Consider the following 18,376-nt stretch of genomic DNA (forward strand, 5'->3'; position numbering starts at 1 on the left):
TTAAACTGCTGATTACTTTGGTCTGTTAACTGGTTACATATTTCAGATTTATTGCATGACTCGGGCAGAGAAAAGCTGTTGCTATCAAACATTGTTTACTTAAAGGGATACTTCAGGATTTAGCATTAAGCTTTGTATTAGTAATTCGAATTACCGTGCTTTCTACCCTCATATCCCCCTGATGAGAGATTTATGTATTTTTTTGTTTGGAAAAAATCCTCCGATGACGCAAAATGACGATTTTAAAAAGTAAAAAGTCACGTTGGTTCTAATGACAGAAGTGAGAGGGAGAGGATTTTTCAGGAGTGACTTTTTACTGCGCCGAGTCGAAGTGCTCCCAAGTGCTATTCCGCCATACATTATAGTTATCCTTTTTACCCGCTTAGAAAAGCGCCACATTTTATTTTGTGTCACCATACTTCGTCGTGTAACTACTTGTGTAACTGTATTTAAATTGGGAAAATGTGGAGGTGTTTGGTCGCTTCTAACTTCATCTCTGTTTGGTTCCTAATGAATGAACTAGGCTAAGCTAAGTGCTATCAAAGTGTCGCCGCGCGCCAGAGCGATTGAGTGCACGCACTGAGACGAGAGAGGTATGTATCAACTCGTCTTAGTTAAGGGAATAACATAGTTTAATATGAAAAAACGGTGAAGTATCCCTTTAACAACATCAGCATTGCATGACTACATTTAATGCCCTTCCAATATGTATCCTTGTTTTCGCATCTCCACCTCCAACATCCTCACACTCATAGCCTATTAGCCAAGACTCCTTCTTTATGTGTACAGATGTGACGTAATGACGCAAAGACATGCTCGAATTTCCCACGGAAATCCACCAGTAACACTGGAATTAAAAACATTATTACAAGCTGTAATATTAATATTTTGTAAAACATTTGTTCTGAAAAAGCTAATGTCAAGGAAATATAATTGCTTTAACTCATCTGCTTTTAACAAAAGAACATTTGTGAGCAACAGCTTACCACTTGAATAAAGAGATCAAATGAAATACACAATAATCTTTACGAAAAGCTTGTATCAGGCAAAATCAAGTTAAGATCTTTATTGTCAATGGAAATCAAGATTTTTACTTTAACAATGTTGTTACAGATTAATAAAACAAATACAGAAAAGAAATAAAGATGGGCATAAATGATGGATACAATGAATTGTTGATATACTATGATTTTTACTGTTATGTTACTGTTACTGTTTCATTGTAGGATGATGTTTTATTTTATATTTGTTGTGCAGCACTTTAGTCAGCACTCATGCTATTAAGGTGCTATAAATCAACTTTGACCTTTGTCCTTGACAAAACAGAATAAGATGCAATATACATTTTTCTCCGTGAATACACCAAAATCACCATTTAGACTCATAGATTTGATGCTTTTAAGGTTATATGTTCCACTAACCCCGAAAAAACTAACAAACAAGAAATGACAGAATATGATAATCTGATTGATACAAGAAAGCAGGTAAAATATTACTGATTGATTGATTGATTAAAAACTGATACGTTTACTCATGAAATCTGATGTGTATATAAACATTATTGTTAAGAGTAGCTATATAATTGCTTTTCAGGTGTCTGCAGAAATACTCTTTAAAGACAATTGTGCAATTTAACAATTGTGACAGATATGCATGAATAGTTGGAGGCATCTAAATGAAGTTGAAACCCAAAGCATCAATGTGGTCTCCGATTCTCACCATTAAACCAAAACACTTTCCTGACTTCACATCGACTCTCACTGGCTCACCCACAAATCCACCCTTCAGAGATAATGTTATTCTTGCACCATCACTTTTGGCAACCACGAATTCCAACCCACTGAGTCTGTCCTCAAAAACACTTGGCCACAGTGTTGCAGCGACAATTTTATCATCGGCATCAAAAAGAAATTCATGTTCGTAATCCCCTGTTGGCCTACCAACTTTAATTACATTGCCATTGTTGAAAATGACTTGGATTGACTTCATGGTGTACACAAGTTCATCCTACAGTGGCACAAAAACGGAATTTCATTTGGGCAGTTTTGGGCAGGGTCTGATTCAAAAATAATCAAATAAAATGACACAAATCTTCACATACCTTATCAAAAGTAATTGTGATCTTTTTAATGGTGCTCCTGGAGGATGTCATAATGGAGAATTCAACACCTCCTGGCCCACCCACAATCACGGGTTGTACTAATAAGCAAACAAACAAACAATTGTGTTCACACAGCAGCAGAATACATTTTAGATCTAGTGACAGTTTTCCAACAGAGGATCTCCCATCAGTTTTGCTGTTCTCTGCACTTGGGTAAAAAGACATTGTCTTTTAATAATGATTTCACAGAAGAACTCACTCCTAGACTTTGGGCAACAAAAATGAGCCTGCCAAAAATTCAGGTCACGCACAACCCCCCACCCCTCAAACATAATCTAATGAATTAAATATGATTATCATTAATAAATTAAATATATGTAATTATCATGCACATTACAAATCCAATTTAAATAAAAAATAAGCACAAAAAAATGTTGTGGTAATTGTTCTTTTTCATCAACAATAAATAACATCAACAACTGCATGAAGTATGTTTCAAAGAACTTACGGTTATGACCATAGTTTGTGCAAAAGGTTATCTTTATACAGACTGAGTAGTAACATTTTCACAATGTCAGAGGGATAGTAAATTAAATTCAGTATTTATTTTGTTGTTATAGAGACCTTTTTTTCTTTTGCAGAACATTAAGGGAGAACTTAAAATGTTCTACTCACATAATGACCATTAAATGACAGTGAATAGTTACCTTCTTAAGCTTTAATAAAGGACATGAAAGAATAATAAAAATGTGATTTGTGCCATTTATTCCAAGTATTTTGAAGGCATAGCATTCAGCATAGCATTGGCGAGCATTGTAATTTATCATTTAGCGAAAATCTGGACCTCGACTGTTGTTCTCCTATGTACATTCATTAGAAAGCATGAAGTTCACACAGGCACATCCAGGAAAAGCACACATGCATACTTACCCTTTTGAGAAATCAAGATTAAAACATAACACAAAAGGCAAACCCTATAAACCCCCAAAAAGTATGCATGTGATTTCTTCTCTGAGATGAAAATTACCGTTGTCCAGTTTTCAGTCAACAGTCAGACAAACAGACAGTGACTGGTTATGGTCCTGAACGGACCCATATTCACAAAAGAACAATAACAAAGATGGCGCGCAGCATTAACATGGACGTTACAGAAGTCAGCATTTACGCGTTCATTCATACATTTATGTGCCGTGGAAGCTAATTAATTTAGAGATAAGGAGGATGCAAACGAGGATGGGGAGAAAGAGGGCAATGTTTTCCCACACATTTTTTCTTTAAGTTTTCTTGTATAGAGCTGTGTCAGTCACCATCAAAATACTTATGAGTAACAGGCACAGCTCACGGTCCCTCCACTAACCAAATTCACGGCCATCTTTCAAAGAAGTAGTTATTTGTCAAATCTTTGATGTCCATCAGCACAGAATTGTGGTGAATGTCAATCTAGAGTGACATAAAAGTCTCATGAATTCCGATACAACTGTTCAGACTGAGGTTGCAAAGCAAAACACCAGACCACATCTGGAAAAGGCCCAAATTAGAATCGAAAAGATCAGATTCCACGTGGTTTGTGTTATTCACACTGATATAAAAAACTCAGATCTGAGTCACAAATAAGCAAAATAAAATTGGATTTTGCCTGCAGTGTGAACACCAATTTATGTGTATAGGAGCTACTTAAAGCTGCAGTCCGCAGTTTTTCCTCTTTGTCGCCATCTCTGTTCGAAATCTGCAATTGCAGTTATTCGCGGAATTATCAACTTTACGTGCGCTGTGCCTCGGCATGGCACAGCACGGATGAATCCAATGTTTTGAGGCGAATATGCGGCTGTCAGTCACCGTGCTGGTGATGTTGATACTGGCATTCGGAATCACAGATTCTACTTTTTGGAAGTATGACCAACATAAGAATTTTCACTGGAAAATGTTGTCTGAACAAGTAAGTATCATCCACTTTTGTTCTGCCCAACTAAGGGGAAAACAGCATTGCATTAATTAACTGTCACCTGCCCGTATACGGGCAACCTAAATTTACTTCACTATTACTATTAAATCCTAATCTAGTCATGTCAAACTATATATCGTTGGAAAGGTCTAAGACTCCTTAATAGATATTTCAGCATTGTTTTTTGTTACAATTTATGCCGGAACAGTAATAGATGAATTTATGACAAGAGCGCACCTCAAAAAATCTACATCATAACAGGCGTTTCTTCCGTTTGTCACAAAAAGTCGACGCACACACTTTTAATAATTTAAACTTTGGTTTTCATGCTAAAAGTTCATAATAAAACATTTATTTGTCAATAAAAAAAATTATAAATAATATTATCCTCTAAAAAGTATAATATACATATTATCCTCTAAAATATAATATTATCTTTTTTATTGCCTTTTTATTACATCACATATTTTAGTAGTTATCATAAATTAGGTATCATTTGAAAGCTTACGATCTCAGAATTCATCCTGTGAAAACTGTTTTGAAATTGGACATTGTGTTACCATAGAAACGGTACTCTAAATTATTTTATCAGGCTCCTCCCCTTTTGGGCGTCGTCATGTTTCATAATTAATGATCAAAATATTTTCTAATCTTGACAAAACACATATTGTCAGAAAGGTCTGAGTCTCAAGGTTGCATATTTTGTGACAGAAGTGATATTTGGACAGAAATTTATTAATTTGTTATGGTAGAATGCATACAGTTAAATTCAATGGAATTCAATGACACCCGATGGCTATTTTTGGTAATACGCCTAAACAAAATCTCATGGGAACTTCAATTTTTGTGATATCAACTTCAAATTTGGAACACAACTTGGTTAGATATATTGCTTTGATTTTATAGTAATTTTTTTGTAAAACATATTTTGTAAAATATATATTTTATATAAAAGAAAAATATTAAATAAATTATAATTTATTTAATGTAAATTTAAACTTCCATAACTTTTCCATACTTAAATTTTTTGAAGTGCTTTCACCTGCATTTCCCCCCCTTTAAAACAAGACCAAACTTGGGTCTATACTCCAAAGCATTCTTGAATTACAACCATTTAAGCTTGAATAGTGCATTTTAATGTCCATTCTCAAAAAGGAGGGTGACAGCTAAGGGGTTAAATCGCGCCGATTAAATCTAACGATCGCTTATCATATCACGTCAAACCGTGCAAATTATACTTTGTTCTCCAATTGTTAATGCTAACAACATCAGCATTGCGTAACTACATTTAATGCCCTTCCGATATTTGTCCTTGTTTTCGCATGGGCCGGTTGCAGTCTCTTTTTTTCTCCGATGTCTGAAGTCTTTCGCGTTTTACAGCGGGTGAATCTCCTGGTGATTGTCGTTTGAACCTTTCTGGATCCGCCATCAAATTGATAAGTTTAATTATATCAAGTGCTGCGAGAAAAGGCTGTATCTCCACCTCCAACATCCTCACACGCAATATAGCCTAGTAGCCGAGACACCTTCTTTATGTGTACAGATGTGACCTAATGACGCAAAGACATGCTCGAATTTCCCACAGAAATCCACCAGTACCTCTAGAATTAAAAACATTATTACAAGCTTACCATTTTGAATCGAGCTAAGGCAAGCAGATAGTGTTGAACACTGGCTGGTTATGTACTTGCTCAAAAAATTATTTTGGATAATTTTTAACCCAAAAAAGCTACAGACTGCAGCTTTAAAAATAATTGTAACCTGTTGTAGGAACAGGACAGTTTGACAGTCATGCCTAATAATAAATTAATTTACTGTATCAGTCCAAATACTGTGTAAATGTAGCCAATGGCATAAAAAACTAAACAAAGATGAAATGAATCAAATGTGCAGATAACACTTACCTGAGGATGGTATTGGGTTGACAGTGTCACTGGCTTCACTCACTCCCACGTTACCCACTATCCTGTAGCGGATCAAGTAATGCTTTCCAGACTCCAATCCAGTCAGAGTAAAGTCTTCTTCAGCTGAATTAATTTACTGTATTAGTCCAAATACTGTGTAAATGTAGCCAATGGCATAAAAAAAAGAAAAAAAAAAGATGAAATTAATAATTGTGCAGATAACACTTACCTGAGGATGGTATTGGGTTGACAATGTCACTGGCTTCACTCACTCCCACTTTACCCACTATCCTGTAGCGGATCAAGTAATGCTTTCCAGACTCCAATCCAGTCAGAGTAAAGTCTTCATCAGCTGTGTCTATGACAAGCCACTGTCCCTCAGCTCCAGAATCTGCTTTTACTTGCTTGTACTCAACTCTGTACTGCACTGTTTCTCCAGTTGGGGATTTCTGCAGTTTCAGGGACACAGTTTGGTCCAGGACACTCTTCACTATCGGTGGGGGCGGTTTAGACACAGGCTGGAAGTGTTTGTCTGTCAGATTCCCTTGTTCATACAGATAGATGGAGGAGCCTGGATTGGAGGCATCAGAGATGGCAGAAATAATGAAGCGGATACTCTTGTCATCTTTTCTGGCCTTTGAAAAACTTTTGAAGTGAGATAAGTTCTCTCTCATCTTTGTAGAGACACCAGGATGTTTAAACCACTCTCTGATAAATGCCACTGAAAACAAGGACTTGTTCACATCAAGCTCTTGAAACTTGTCTGATTCTAGAAACTCCTTCAGGACTGAAATATACGGGTCTTCATACTCCAGAGATGTGAAGGTGAAGCACACCACAACATCAATTTCAGGATCAAGTAGGATGGTGTCAACACCACATGAGACTTCAATTTCGATCCCCTCCAGTGCCTTGATGTAAAAACTCAAGTGGTCAAGTTCTAACTTTGCCTCATGTAACCAATGGTTAAGCTTGTTAGCATTATAAGGGGAGTCATGGTGAATCTTCAGGATATCTTCTAGTGACTTCTCCTTCATTCCTTCCTCTCCTCGAATAGCAGGTAAGACCTTGCTGACAGCTTTCTGAAACTCTAACTTGTAAATGCTAAATGAATCCTGAAATGACAGAAGCCTCTCATTAATGTCACTGAAAACCTGACGATCAACCAGCTCATTTCTGATGAGGTCGTTGCATGTCCTCTCTACCTTCTCCAGCTCATCCATAATTACTTCAGTGTTGTAAACCAGATGTGTGCTGATTTGTCTCACTAACTGAGCTGCTTTTGTATTCAGTAGATTAAGAGGATATAGCCAGACTTTTATTGGAACTGCACTCTTGGGATTCTCCTTCAGCATAGATGGGAGCTTCTGGTACAAATCAAGGGCCTGCATGTATGTGGTGGGGCTTTGCTCAAGATGGAAGTCACCATGAAATGTGCAGGCAATATTCTCAGCTATTTTCTTCTCACTGTCTGTCATGTTTGCAGATCCGTCTCCATTAATATTAAATTTAGGAATATTACTGACCATGGCATGCAGTTTCCCTTCAATCTTCTGCTTGTGTTCACTTTGTGAAAAAGTCCGATCAAAAACCATGAAAGCCTGAGCTCCGTACAGTACAGCTGTGACCACATGAGTTGCAGTTTTCTGGTCAAAGACCTGAGGGTAGGTGAACTTGCTCAGTTGAGTCATAGTGAGATGTTCGTATCTGGATGTTTCACCATAATACAGTGTTACGCTGGACTGTTGGTTTGAGGATTTAGTATCATGCAGGAACTTGCCAGATCCTTCCACTTCCACCAGCCCCCCCAAGAAACTGGCCTTCAGGGAAGCACTTATATCAATGAGACTGAACTTACTAGATAGAGTGTCAGATGCACTGATCTTCAAATCTGTATGGGGCTGTGGATGGGTGTGCAAATGTTCACTCAGTGATTCGACATCCCACAGAGTAACACCTGAAATGAGAAGTGACTTTAACAATAAGTGTATTTATTTGTTACAATAACTAGTAAATAGATGATTTAACATATGTGTAACATTGTCAGTCCAATGAAGAAGATGAGATGCAAAGGCTTGATCAACATTCAGCATATTTATTAAACTAAGTAAACTTGAATTATTTAATCAAAAACCACAGTAACCAACAAATAAAATAAAACAAAGGAAACGGGTAACAAAAAGAAACAAACTAACACTAAAACTAAGTAAAAGACTAAACATAACAATATGATGAAAAGGGGGATATTTTTGTTTGTTTGAGTACATCACCTGGAATGAAGGAATCCTTACGGCAGTCATAAAGCGTTCCAATGAACAAAGGCCTCCCCAAGGCTGCCACTTCAATCTGATCCATGACTGTAATTAACAAAGTAAAAAATAAAATATGTATAAACTTTTTTGGTTTCACTTTATTTTGATGGTCCCTTTAACACATTCTGTTGACTATAAGTAACGTTGTACCTACATGTCTACTAACTCATTAAAGTTTAAGTAGAGTATTATTAGACAGGTAGGTTAGGGTTTAGAATAAGTTGACGTAGTTGCAAAGTTACTTGTAGTTAGTACAATGTCTGTTGAGGATCATCAGTATAAAGTGTTAGCAGATATTAAGCAAACAATCTACTAATATTCCAATGAGAGTTAGTTGACATGTAGTTACAAAGTCACTGATTGTCAACTTAATGTTGGTGTAGGGTTAGTAATCTCAGCACGAGATTCAACGTCCCTTCGACGTTGCGTCAGGCTCGTGCCCTCTGAGGAGGGTCGAAAAGCAGTCAAGTTGGTTGTTTCACTCCACTATGTTTCAGGTCACCGAAGTGGCTACTCTAACTACATCAGAGGCCAGCCTTAAGAGGCTGGTTCCCTAGATTATCTGGCAGAATGGAGGATTCTGCCAAACATATCTTAATGAGTCCTGCAGATTTTAGAAAAAGGTTACAGAATCCAGTTTGGTTCTCGTCCACCACAATACAACAGGGTGTTACTCACAGTAGTACATCAGGAGCAGGCTCTGGTGATGGAACAAGAAGTGAAATCTCTATGATCAAAGGAAGTTATAGAACCGGTTCCTCCACTCATCAGAGACTCTGGGTTCTACAGCTGGTATTTCACTGTTCCCAAAGGACGGAGGGTAGATCTTCGTCTGAAGACAGTTGAAGCAGATGACGTGGATGCAGCTCTGGCGCCACTCAGACTGCAGACTTTATATTCCAGGACATCAGAATGTAGAAGCAGACATCCTGTCGAGACAGGGGCTGAGGCCCGGGGAATGGAGACTTAACCCTGAGGTGGCGGAGCATGTATGAGAGGTTTGCAGCCAAGCAGAAGTGGATCTGTTAGTGTCTCAGAACACGACGCACTGTCCGCTGTGGTACTCTCTCACACATCCAGCCCCACTGGGGTTGGATGCGATGGTAAAGACGTGGCTGAGGTTGTGTCTGTACGCTTTACCCCCGAATACTCTGCTCCCAGGAGTTCTAGAGAAGGTCCGCCATGATGGAATAAGTCTACTGCTAGTAGTGCCGTACTGGTTGTGCCAGGTTTTGTTTCCAGACCTAGGTCCCTATTTTAACGATCTGAAACGCAGGTATCAAACGCGAAACGCAAGTAACTTTGTGGGCGGATCTCTGGCGCTGTTGCTATTATACTGGCGGGATAAATGACTTTTGCACCCGACGCAAATCTCAAATGGGTTGGTCTGAAGTAGCTACATTACTCATAGGTGTGGTTTGGGGCGTAACGTGAAATAAACAAATCAGAGCGTCATCTCACATTCCCTTTAAAAGCAGGCATGCTTGTTCCACGGCGGATTGCTATTAAAATGGCGGATTTGCCAGGAGCGGTTCACAGCTGAGGAGACTGACATTCTCGTCAGGGCCGTAAAAGACAGAGAAGTGACATTGTATGGGGATGGGAGAAACCCACCAAAATAAGCTTCGGTTAAACAGGCGTATAATAATTTGGGTAAATGTGTAAGCTAGATTTATGCCTATTTTTACACATCTTCATGGATAGCACAATGATTTCCCTTGTGTGGAATATTTTTCCTTGTAATTATGTGTGGTTTGCAAAAATGGCAACTGCTCCGTCTGTGTGGATGAGACATGAGAGAAGCAAAGTGTATGCGTGTTGTGCACACACTACAATATGGCCAAGCATGCGCCCTTAAAATAGTATCTGAATGCGCCACTGAATTTAGACTATGTTTTTCTTGGTCCATGGCGGAATTGTTTTCTGAAACTGCAAAATAGCACCTGGGAACGTTTGCGCCGGAACACGCCTCCCCTTTTCGCTGAACAGCCCTGTGGCTCACTTTGAGCCTCTTGATTCGGTCTCTGAAAAGTTTCTGACCCTAAAAACTGTGTTCCTTCTGGCCATATCTTCACTAAAGAGAGTATGAGATTTTCAGGCCCTGTCAGTATCCCCCTCGTGCCTTGAGTTCGCACCAGGGATGGTCAAGGCTTTCCTTTACTCTAAGCCGGGCTACGTTCCGACCAACCTACCGTAGCCTATAGTTCTGCAGGCATCCTGTCCTCCTTTCAAGAATCGGGACCAATAAAAGCTGAAACTTGTTTGTCCAGTTAGAGCATTGGATACTTATGTCCACAGAGCTGCCCTGTGGAGGAAGTCTGATCAGCTGTTTGTCAGTTATGGGTCACCTAAGAAAGGGCTCCCTGCATTTAAACAGACTGTTAGCAAGTGGATAGTTGAGGCTCTCTCTGTTGCCTATGAAGCTTCTGGCCAGCCATCAACTTTGGCCATTAGATCTCATTCCACTAGGAGTATGGTGGCCTCCAAGGCCTTAATATCTGGGGTCTCCCTTCAAAAAGTTTGTGATGCGGGGGGTTGGTCCTTGCCGCTCACGTTCATCAGGTTTTATGACTTGGACCTGGGTGCCCCTTGATCACAAGGGCTTATGTTGTAGCTGCTCTTAGTATTCACACGACAGGTACTTGTGCAAATGGTGTTTGGGCATTGGCATTCCCAAACATCATTGATGAAGTACTCTCAGCGCAGTAGTTCTCTCGAAAGGGAACATCTCAAGTAACGGCTGTATTCCCATTAGGAGGCCCATTAATATTAATATTAGGCCCATTAGGAGGGATGATGGCGACGCACTTTTGTTGCACTTTTTATCGGATTAACTCATTTCTCCACGCATCTCAAATATAGGTTGATCAAGCTTTCAACAATGAGGCAATCACCGCTGATATTTAGCAAAACACAAAGCATATGTGCGCGCCTTGAACAGAAACAACTCGAACGCCAGAGAGAGCACACAAACAAACAATGCCACCTGAGTCTCTACTTGCTGTTCATCTGCGCTACAGTGATATTTTTTTTTTACACTTTTTGCCTCTATGGTTGGATCCTTTAAACCCAGAACTCAACTAGAGTCTGTAAGAAATGTTCAAACACTAAGCTCTGTCCCCAAAAAAATTCATCTGTATAACTTCGGATATGGACAACTCATCATTTACCGCTCCTTTTTAATCTTTGATTCAAGGCGCACTTTACGCACAACAACATGTTACTCTAACCGCATCAAAGCAAAAAGAGAGGCCAGCCTGCGCGGTTGAAAGCATAGGCGTAATTCTATGGGGGGACAGGGGGACATGTCCCCCCCAATATTCAAAGAAGGACAATTTGTCCCCCCCAATATTTGATCATACTGATTATGCGGGCAATATCGATGTGATTGCAAATACGTCTTTCTTTCCAGCTCCGAAAATATAAAATCCCGGCCGGTCCATTTCCCAAATCCATTCGACTTGCCTTACACTATACATTAACAAAACCTATTTCTCCTGAAATCCATGTCATGTTTTCCCTATACCTTTAGTAGCTTGTGCACCGTCAGTGAGTTATGAAAAACCAAACAGAAGAAGAGTTAGGAGCGTGAAATCTGATAGACATTTGGCACATATCTATGAATGGTAAATATCCTGTATTTGGCTGACATAATCCCTTAGATAACGACCAGGTGAATTTCACTAGAATTTCGAATTGTAGAATTTGTGAATTTCGACTGTAATACTATACAGCTTGTATGAATGGGAGGGACTATTGACAAGCTAGCCGACAGCTAGCTAACGTTACTGTATATACACGCTAGCATGTAGCCTGGCTTTAAAGCAAACTGGGATAGCGGTCAGTGACAGGCTTGTCAAATGTACTGTACCAAACCCAGTTTTGACAGCTAACGTTAGCGTTTTGGGCCACGTTCCTGTTCTCCTGTTAGTACATAACTGTTTTACTATCATTGCTCAAGACTTGATATTAGAATATTGTTATCCTGTAACAGTAATTTAATCAAAATGTTTATAGCCACTATATGTTTATAGAAGAATATAAGAGAGAGATCACTGGCCGCTTTGTTGTCAATTCAGGCTTGTAATTGATGCCGATGCTGTAATAATTACAGGGTGAGTATACGTTGGTTTGACGATCAGATGTAATAAAATTCCTTGTTGTGTTATACAATTACAAACATTCTGACTTTTATTTTGATAAAAAAAATGTGTGCATGCGCCAACACAAAAAGTCCCACAGCTGTCCCCCCCAATGTGTGATTGACAATTTCGCCCTTGGTTGAAAGGTTGACAGAGGCCAGTACGGTGATGGATAACAAACTAGGCCTAACCAGTACCCTGAACCGCTCAGCTAACAGTGCTGGATGGCGAAGAAGAACTACTGTCCCCGCCAAAGTAAGACCACTCCAAACACAAGCACTGACCAAACAGAGACAGACTCTATTCTATCAAACTGTTAATAATGCCAAAGTGGTTTGGGATTCCACGGTAAAACCTAAAGGTATTTTGGGAGGTCATTTAAACATCCGAAGCTTATTTCCCAAGCGAGATGAGATCAGGATATTGTTGTCTGAGTCCAATATCGATTTTCTCTGTATTAGTGAAACTTGGCTACATGATCAAATTCCAACAAGCATAATTGATGTTCCGGGGTATACATGCTTTAGAAGGGACCGATCTGTGGGCAGGGGTGGGGGTGTACTGATATACATCAAGGACACATTCAATGCAAGAAATGTATCCAACTGTTGATATGTCTACTGAATGTCTATGTGTTAATGTAATATTGTCGCAAAGTATGCAATTTTATATTTTAGCGGTATATAATCCTCCCTCGGCGTGCACTGCAACGCTCTGCGAAAACTTGGATGCGCTGTTTAAGAACTTTAAGCACAAGAACGAGGTGCTTGTGTTCGGAGATTTTAATACTGTATAAATTCACTGTAAAAAAAAATGACATCCCCAAGTCAAAAATTTCTAGTGACTGATAACATCTAAATTTTTCAATTAGTCTGACGTATTATTTCTCATTGAGCCAATGTTAACAGACTATTGCAACAAGAATTGCACTTGGGCCAATTTAAAAATTTAGATGTGACCAGTCACTAAAAAATTTTGACTTGGAGACGTTAGACATTTTTTACAGTGTTGGCTAGACAAACACTGTAGGAAAAAACTGAAAAATCTTGCGTCCAAACATGACTTTATTCAAATGATTGAAGCGCCTACACGTATCACCAGGAATACTCAAACACTAATAGATTTAATGTTCGTGAACAAACCTGACAGAATCATAAAAACATATAATTTAGTCACTGGTCTATCTGACCATAATATGATTTTAATTGCAAGAAAACTGACAAAGAAAAGAATGACTAGGTTTTTAAATCCAAATCAGAATTCATTTAAACTTGAAATCCCTCGTAAAAAAGCTGACTGAATTTGAGAATGAGTTAAACAATATGATCAAGTAAACGACTGCTGTAATAAGCTTATATCCACTATTGAGAGTATTGTTGATAAATACATTAAAAAGCGGAAAAAAATCCCAGAGAAAATTTCAGCTACCATGGATGAACGATAATATTCGAAAACTGATGAAAAGGAGAGACCTTGCCTTGAAAACATTTATCAAGACCCGAAGGGACACTGATTTGAAATGATTTAAAGGTTTGCGTAACCAAGTTGTTAAAGAACTCATAATGTCCAAATCAAATCATTATATTCAAGCTCTATCAGAGGCTAAAGGGAATGGCAAATTAATTTGGAAGCAATTGAACAACCTACTAAATCCAAAGGGTAACGCCACCCAAAACAAATATGAACTTAAAATGGGTGAACACATCATCACTGATAGTGCACAAGTTGCTAATGAATTCAACAACTTCTTCATACAATCTGTTAACAACCTTGCATCAAGCTTTCAATGCTGGAACGATGTAGGCTTAACAACAGTAGACCTGCTTGAAGATCAAGATAACTAATTTCAGCTCAGGGAGGTCGGTCAGACAGCTGATTGTTCTTCCACTGATTGTGCTGGGTGACAATGCAGTGGGAAAAGGTGCCAGAATCCATTTCTACAGTCCACCAAGATCCAATCAAAATGTAGCAAACCTTTCTCCACTGTTATGGACAGAGAGGCCTGGCCATAAACTGGGTCCTAGAATGTGCTGTTCACATTCTTGTGTTTCCACTCGCTGCTCTAGCGAGGAGATAAACATGGTGAACTGTGTACAGCTTACTAAGGGGAGGATCTAAGGATCTAACAGGGAAGATTTCGTCATCAGTAATGAACGCCTGTTACATTTTGATGTCATAGAAAACACGAACGACTCATTAAGAAACGGTTTATGATTTAAGTGGAATATAAAGAAAGGAGTGGGTGGATTGGCACAATTACATGGTGGTTGTGTACACACAGCTGACACAAATTTATGTTCAAACATGTAAAAGTGAATTTTGTATAATAGATCCCCTTTAATTTATAAGAATGTGTATACATTACAAGTATACACTAGATGTATATACATCGGCTAAATACAAAGGCTTGATACACAAAAAAAATATTACAATTTTCTACCAATTCTGCACCATTTTTTAAGGACCTCTGAACTACACATATGGAACAATAGAGATGAATGCAGCAAGTAATTTCAAGGTGCCTTTCTCTACCATTCTCAAGGGTACATTAAATAAAGTCTATTATTCTATCAACATGAAAAGTTATAGATTTTTTTTTTTTGCTGTACCTGATCCTGTCATTTCACCTGGCTCTGATTCCATGGCTGTTGAAAATAAAGAAACAGAGAATATTTATTAAATACAAATCTTGAAGCGTTGTGCTAAAATGCTTTGAAAAACTTTTGTTCACATCAATCCACAGCCCATAATGAAAAAGGAAACAAATTATTTGTGATAACTTTTCAAATGTAATTATATGGTGTAATATGGAATAATTTCATTGCATAAGTATTCATATCCTCATGTCAGTACTTGTTTGAAGCAATTTTGGCAGTGATTACAGCTTCAAGTCTTTAAAAGTACAGAGGTAAAAATGAAGGGGTATGAATAAATTTGCAAGGCACTGTAGTTTACACCTTATGATGAAAACTGTTTATTACTGCAGAAAACCATTATGAAGAAAACATGGCTTTTTAAAAGTGATGACCTATAGTGCTGTCTTTCTGTCATTTTTAAGGGAGCTGTTAAATATAACATTGGGATTTTTATACTAAGGCTTCTTTTTAATCCTCCAAAAATCAGCCCCATTTATTTCCATTGTAAGTACTTCAGTGTGTGTAACCAAGTAGGCTAACCAAAAAAAAAAAAAAAAAAAAAAAAAAAAAGAGCTCAGACAGACCATTTCTCATTGAAAGAGCAGATGGCAGAATTAGAATCTTTATCATTGGAGAAATCATAATGGCGACATTTACCATTTTGAGAATTACAGCAGTCAGTCTTATTCACAGATCCGATAAGCATGAATGGGGAGTGTCATAAAATTAATCATACCATAACCATACCATATTTAAAAAAAAATTCTGTATACACTTTTTGCAGAAGTAAACTAAAGCAGGGTGAACAAGTGTGAACCTTGGAGAGGTAAATGAGAGATCATAGCAAGTATAATTTTTCAACAAAATTTTTTTTTTTTTTTTTTGCATCTGATTAATGATAGTTGTGTCTAATTTTTTGTTTCAAATGGTTTTCAACTTTATCTCACCTGGAGTCTTGATAGGTGTTCTGATGTTTTTAACTCCCATTACCCTTTTTACCTGAAATATTTAATTCAATTATTTTTCACTGAAAAAAAAACAACAACATTTTACAAGTCCCATTTTTATGAGGTACATTGTAAAAAAAAAATTGCCATGAACATACAGGATTAAAGAGTATTATTTTACTATAAATTAGTCAGAAGTGTGACAAATCACAACGTTTGTTAAAACAATGACAAGCTAGAATATAAAATAAGTTGATTTTAAGTTAATCGATGATTATTTAATTGTAACGTTATTTTAGCATGAATATTTACCAGCATCCTATTTCAAGTTCATAACTGTTTGAAGATGTATCTTTAACAGTAGTGAAACAACTGCTGAGAATCTACAACACAATACTTTTTTCTCTTATATAAGCATCACCTAATGATGCACAAACATCAATAAATCAACATTACAAAACACAACAATTGGTGAAAAAAAAATAAAAAATCATAATAATAATAATAATAATAAACTCTGAATATTTCAAAAAAAACTTATTCATGCTGCATTGCATGCTGGGCACCTTACAATATAACTCAAGATAAAACCTTTTTTATAGTACAATTCTAAAAACTTGACTAAAAATGACAGTAAAGTACTGTATATTTTACAATACATTTCTGAGAGTGCAGTTAGACACAAAATAAGTCATCCTGTGAAATTACTGTGGAAGTAATGCAAATATTAACCATTAATATACTGTCATTTCACATTAAAATATGTAACAGTGTACATCTGGCCACACTTCCACATTGTGTCTGAATGAAAGCACTTGCCCGTATATCTGGTGCAGCCAGGGTTGCCAACCATAGATTCGTAAATAAGTAGATGTATTTCAGCAGCTCCGGGTACGTCAAAAACATCACCATCTTGAAACGATCAACAAGTCTGTTTGAATGAAAGTCAGAATAGAATATGCCTCAGCGCCCTGAATTGATTATTATTTATACATTGTTCATGCATGTATGAGAAATGTGACAACATGCCCCATTACATGTGAGGGGAACATTGTAACATAACCATATGACAGATTAAAATGTTATCTGATCTCAATAATAATAATAAGCAATACAAACTAAAAACATTTTTCAATAAAATACTATTATTAACTTTTTCATATAAATTAATGGAATTTTTCAATTACATTTTTTGTTTTTGTTTTTTTGACAACGAACACACTGGAAAACACAGCTATAGCCTACAACATAGTACAAAACATAATAATAATTTATAATTTCTGAACATTGACTCTTAGTCTTTATTCACGTTTTTCTCATTGTTTCTCAATAGAATTCATAAAAGTATAGAATAGAATAGTTCTAATAGGGGCACATTGTAACACAGAGTTATAACGTTCCCCATCTGTACAACTAGGATTTAAACCCTGCTAGTGTCTTCTGCTGGTAAGATCAGCATTAAATAACTATCTAAACTATTAAATAACAGATATAAGATTAAAATAATGTCAGATTTGTCTAATTTTAAATAAACAAAAAAACAGAGATGAAAATTTTATTTCATTAAGAAATTTGCTTTTACGATGGTGAAATTAAATTTGATATCTTCCAAAGATTTCTGAATTGTGGTGCAATTTTTTCTCTATAAATGTTGATATGGCAACTAGTAAATAGGCCTACACTAAGTTTCGTCATGCTAGCATGCGTGGAAGTATTTAAAACAGGTGTGTTACAAGTACAACTAGCCCCTAGTTGTTTATACAGTTTACATCAGGCCCAAGGTGTTAGAAACTTGGTGGTGGCGAGAGCTATTAAGGGCAAGGCATTTCTACTGGCAGATAAATTGGAGCAAGAACAGAGAAATGTCAATGTTCCTGAAGATGAGTGCAATTTTCCTTTTGCTTTTTTTTTTTTTTTTTTTTTTTGCTTGAACATGTTAAACATATCTAATAATTTCTGTAATACATTTTAATTTCAATTTTGCAACTTATAAAACGTTAAAATATACAGTACATGTTAAACTTATATGTTAGATAAATAGCCGATTTAAATTTGGCTCGATTATATTGAATTTAAATAAGCATTTTGTTCCAAATATTGCGCAATAAATATGCAAATAAATAAATAAATCCACAAAATTCTACATAGATAAATATATAAGTAAATAAATGTGCAAATAAATAAATAAATACATAAGTCCACTTATTATTGCGTAATTAAGTAATTAAATGTGCGAGGAGATTTACATAAATAAATAAACACAACGAATGTTGGGGGGAATTAAAAAAAGTTAAAGGAAATGCTAAACTGAGATATTGTCTTTTTTCCCCTTGTTTATTCATTTTTTAATGTAGCTTCGTATTTATTTTTCCTTGGCGCAACATGCTGATTA

At 37.0% G+C, this 18,376-nt stretch overlaps 1 protein-coding gene across 1 annotated transcript; it reads right to left on the reverse strand.

Annotated features, from left to right (window-relative positions):
* Nucleotides 1-1,051: 1,051 nt before the first annotated feature.
* LOC309484471 (cytolytic toxin-alpha-like) lies at nucleotides 1,052-16,912 on the reverse strand. Its single transcript, XM_082150832.1, has 8 exons — nucleotides 16,804-16,912; nucleotides 15,985-16,036; nucleotides 15,011-15,046; nucleotides 8,218-8,304; nucleotides 6,177-7,904; nucleotides 5,948-6,070; nucleotides 2,102-2,199; nucleotides 1,052-2,007 (listed from the first exon to the last, which is right to left on the reverse strand). The coding sequence occupies exons 1-8, from the start codon at nucleotides 16,894-16,896 to the stop codon at nucleotides 1,672-1,674; spliced, it is 2,553 nt and encodes an 850-aa protein (XP_082006958.1). The 5' UTR covers nucleotides 16,897-16,912; the 3' UTR covers nucleotides 1,052-1,671.
* Nucleotides 16,913-18,376: the final 1,464 nt, after the last annotated feature.

Source organism: Leuciscus leuciscus (genome assembly GCF_965113295.1).
Source record: "Leuciscus leuciscus genome assembly, chromosome: 1".
NCBI lineage: Eukaryota > Metazoa > Chordata > Actinopteri > Cypriniformes > Leuciscidae > Leuciscus > Leuciscus leuciscus.

Bases quoted from the DNA above. Each gene is read 5' to 3' on its own strand.
- LOC309484471 (XM_082150832.1), bottom strand. From the start codon at position 16,896: ATGGTGATGTTTTTGACGTACCCGGAGCTGCTGAAATACATCTACTTA. The intron at 15,047-15,984 runs GTGAGATAAAGT...TATTTTCAACAG, and splicing joins AACACCTATCAAGACTCCAG to CCATGGAATCAGAGCCAGGT. The intron at 8,305-15,010 runs GTACAGCAAAAA...TGTTAATTACAG, and splicing joins AGGTGAAATGACAGGATCAG to TCATGGATCAGATTGAAGTG.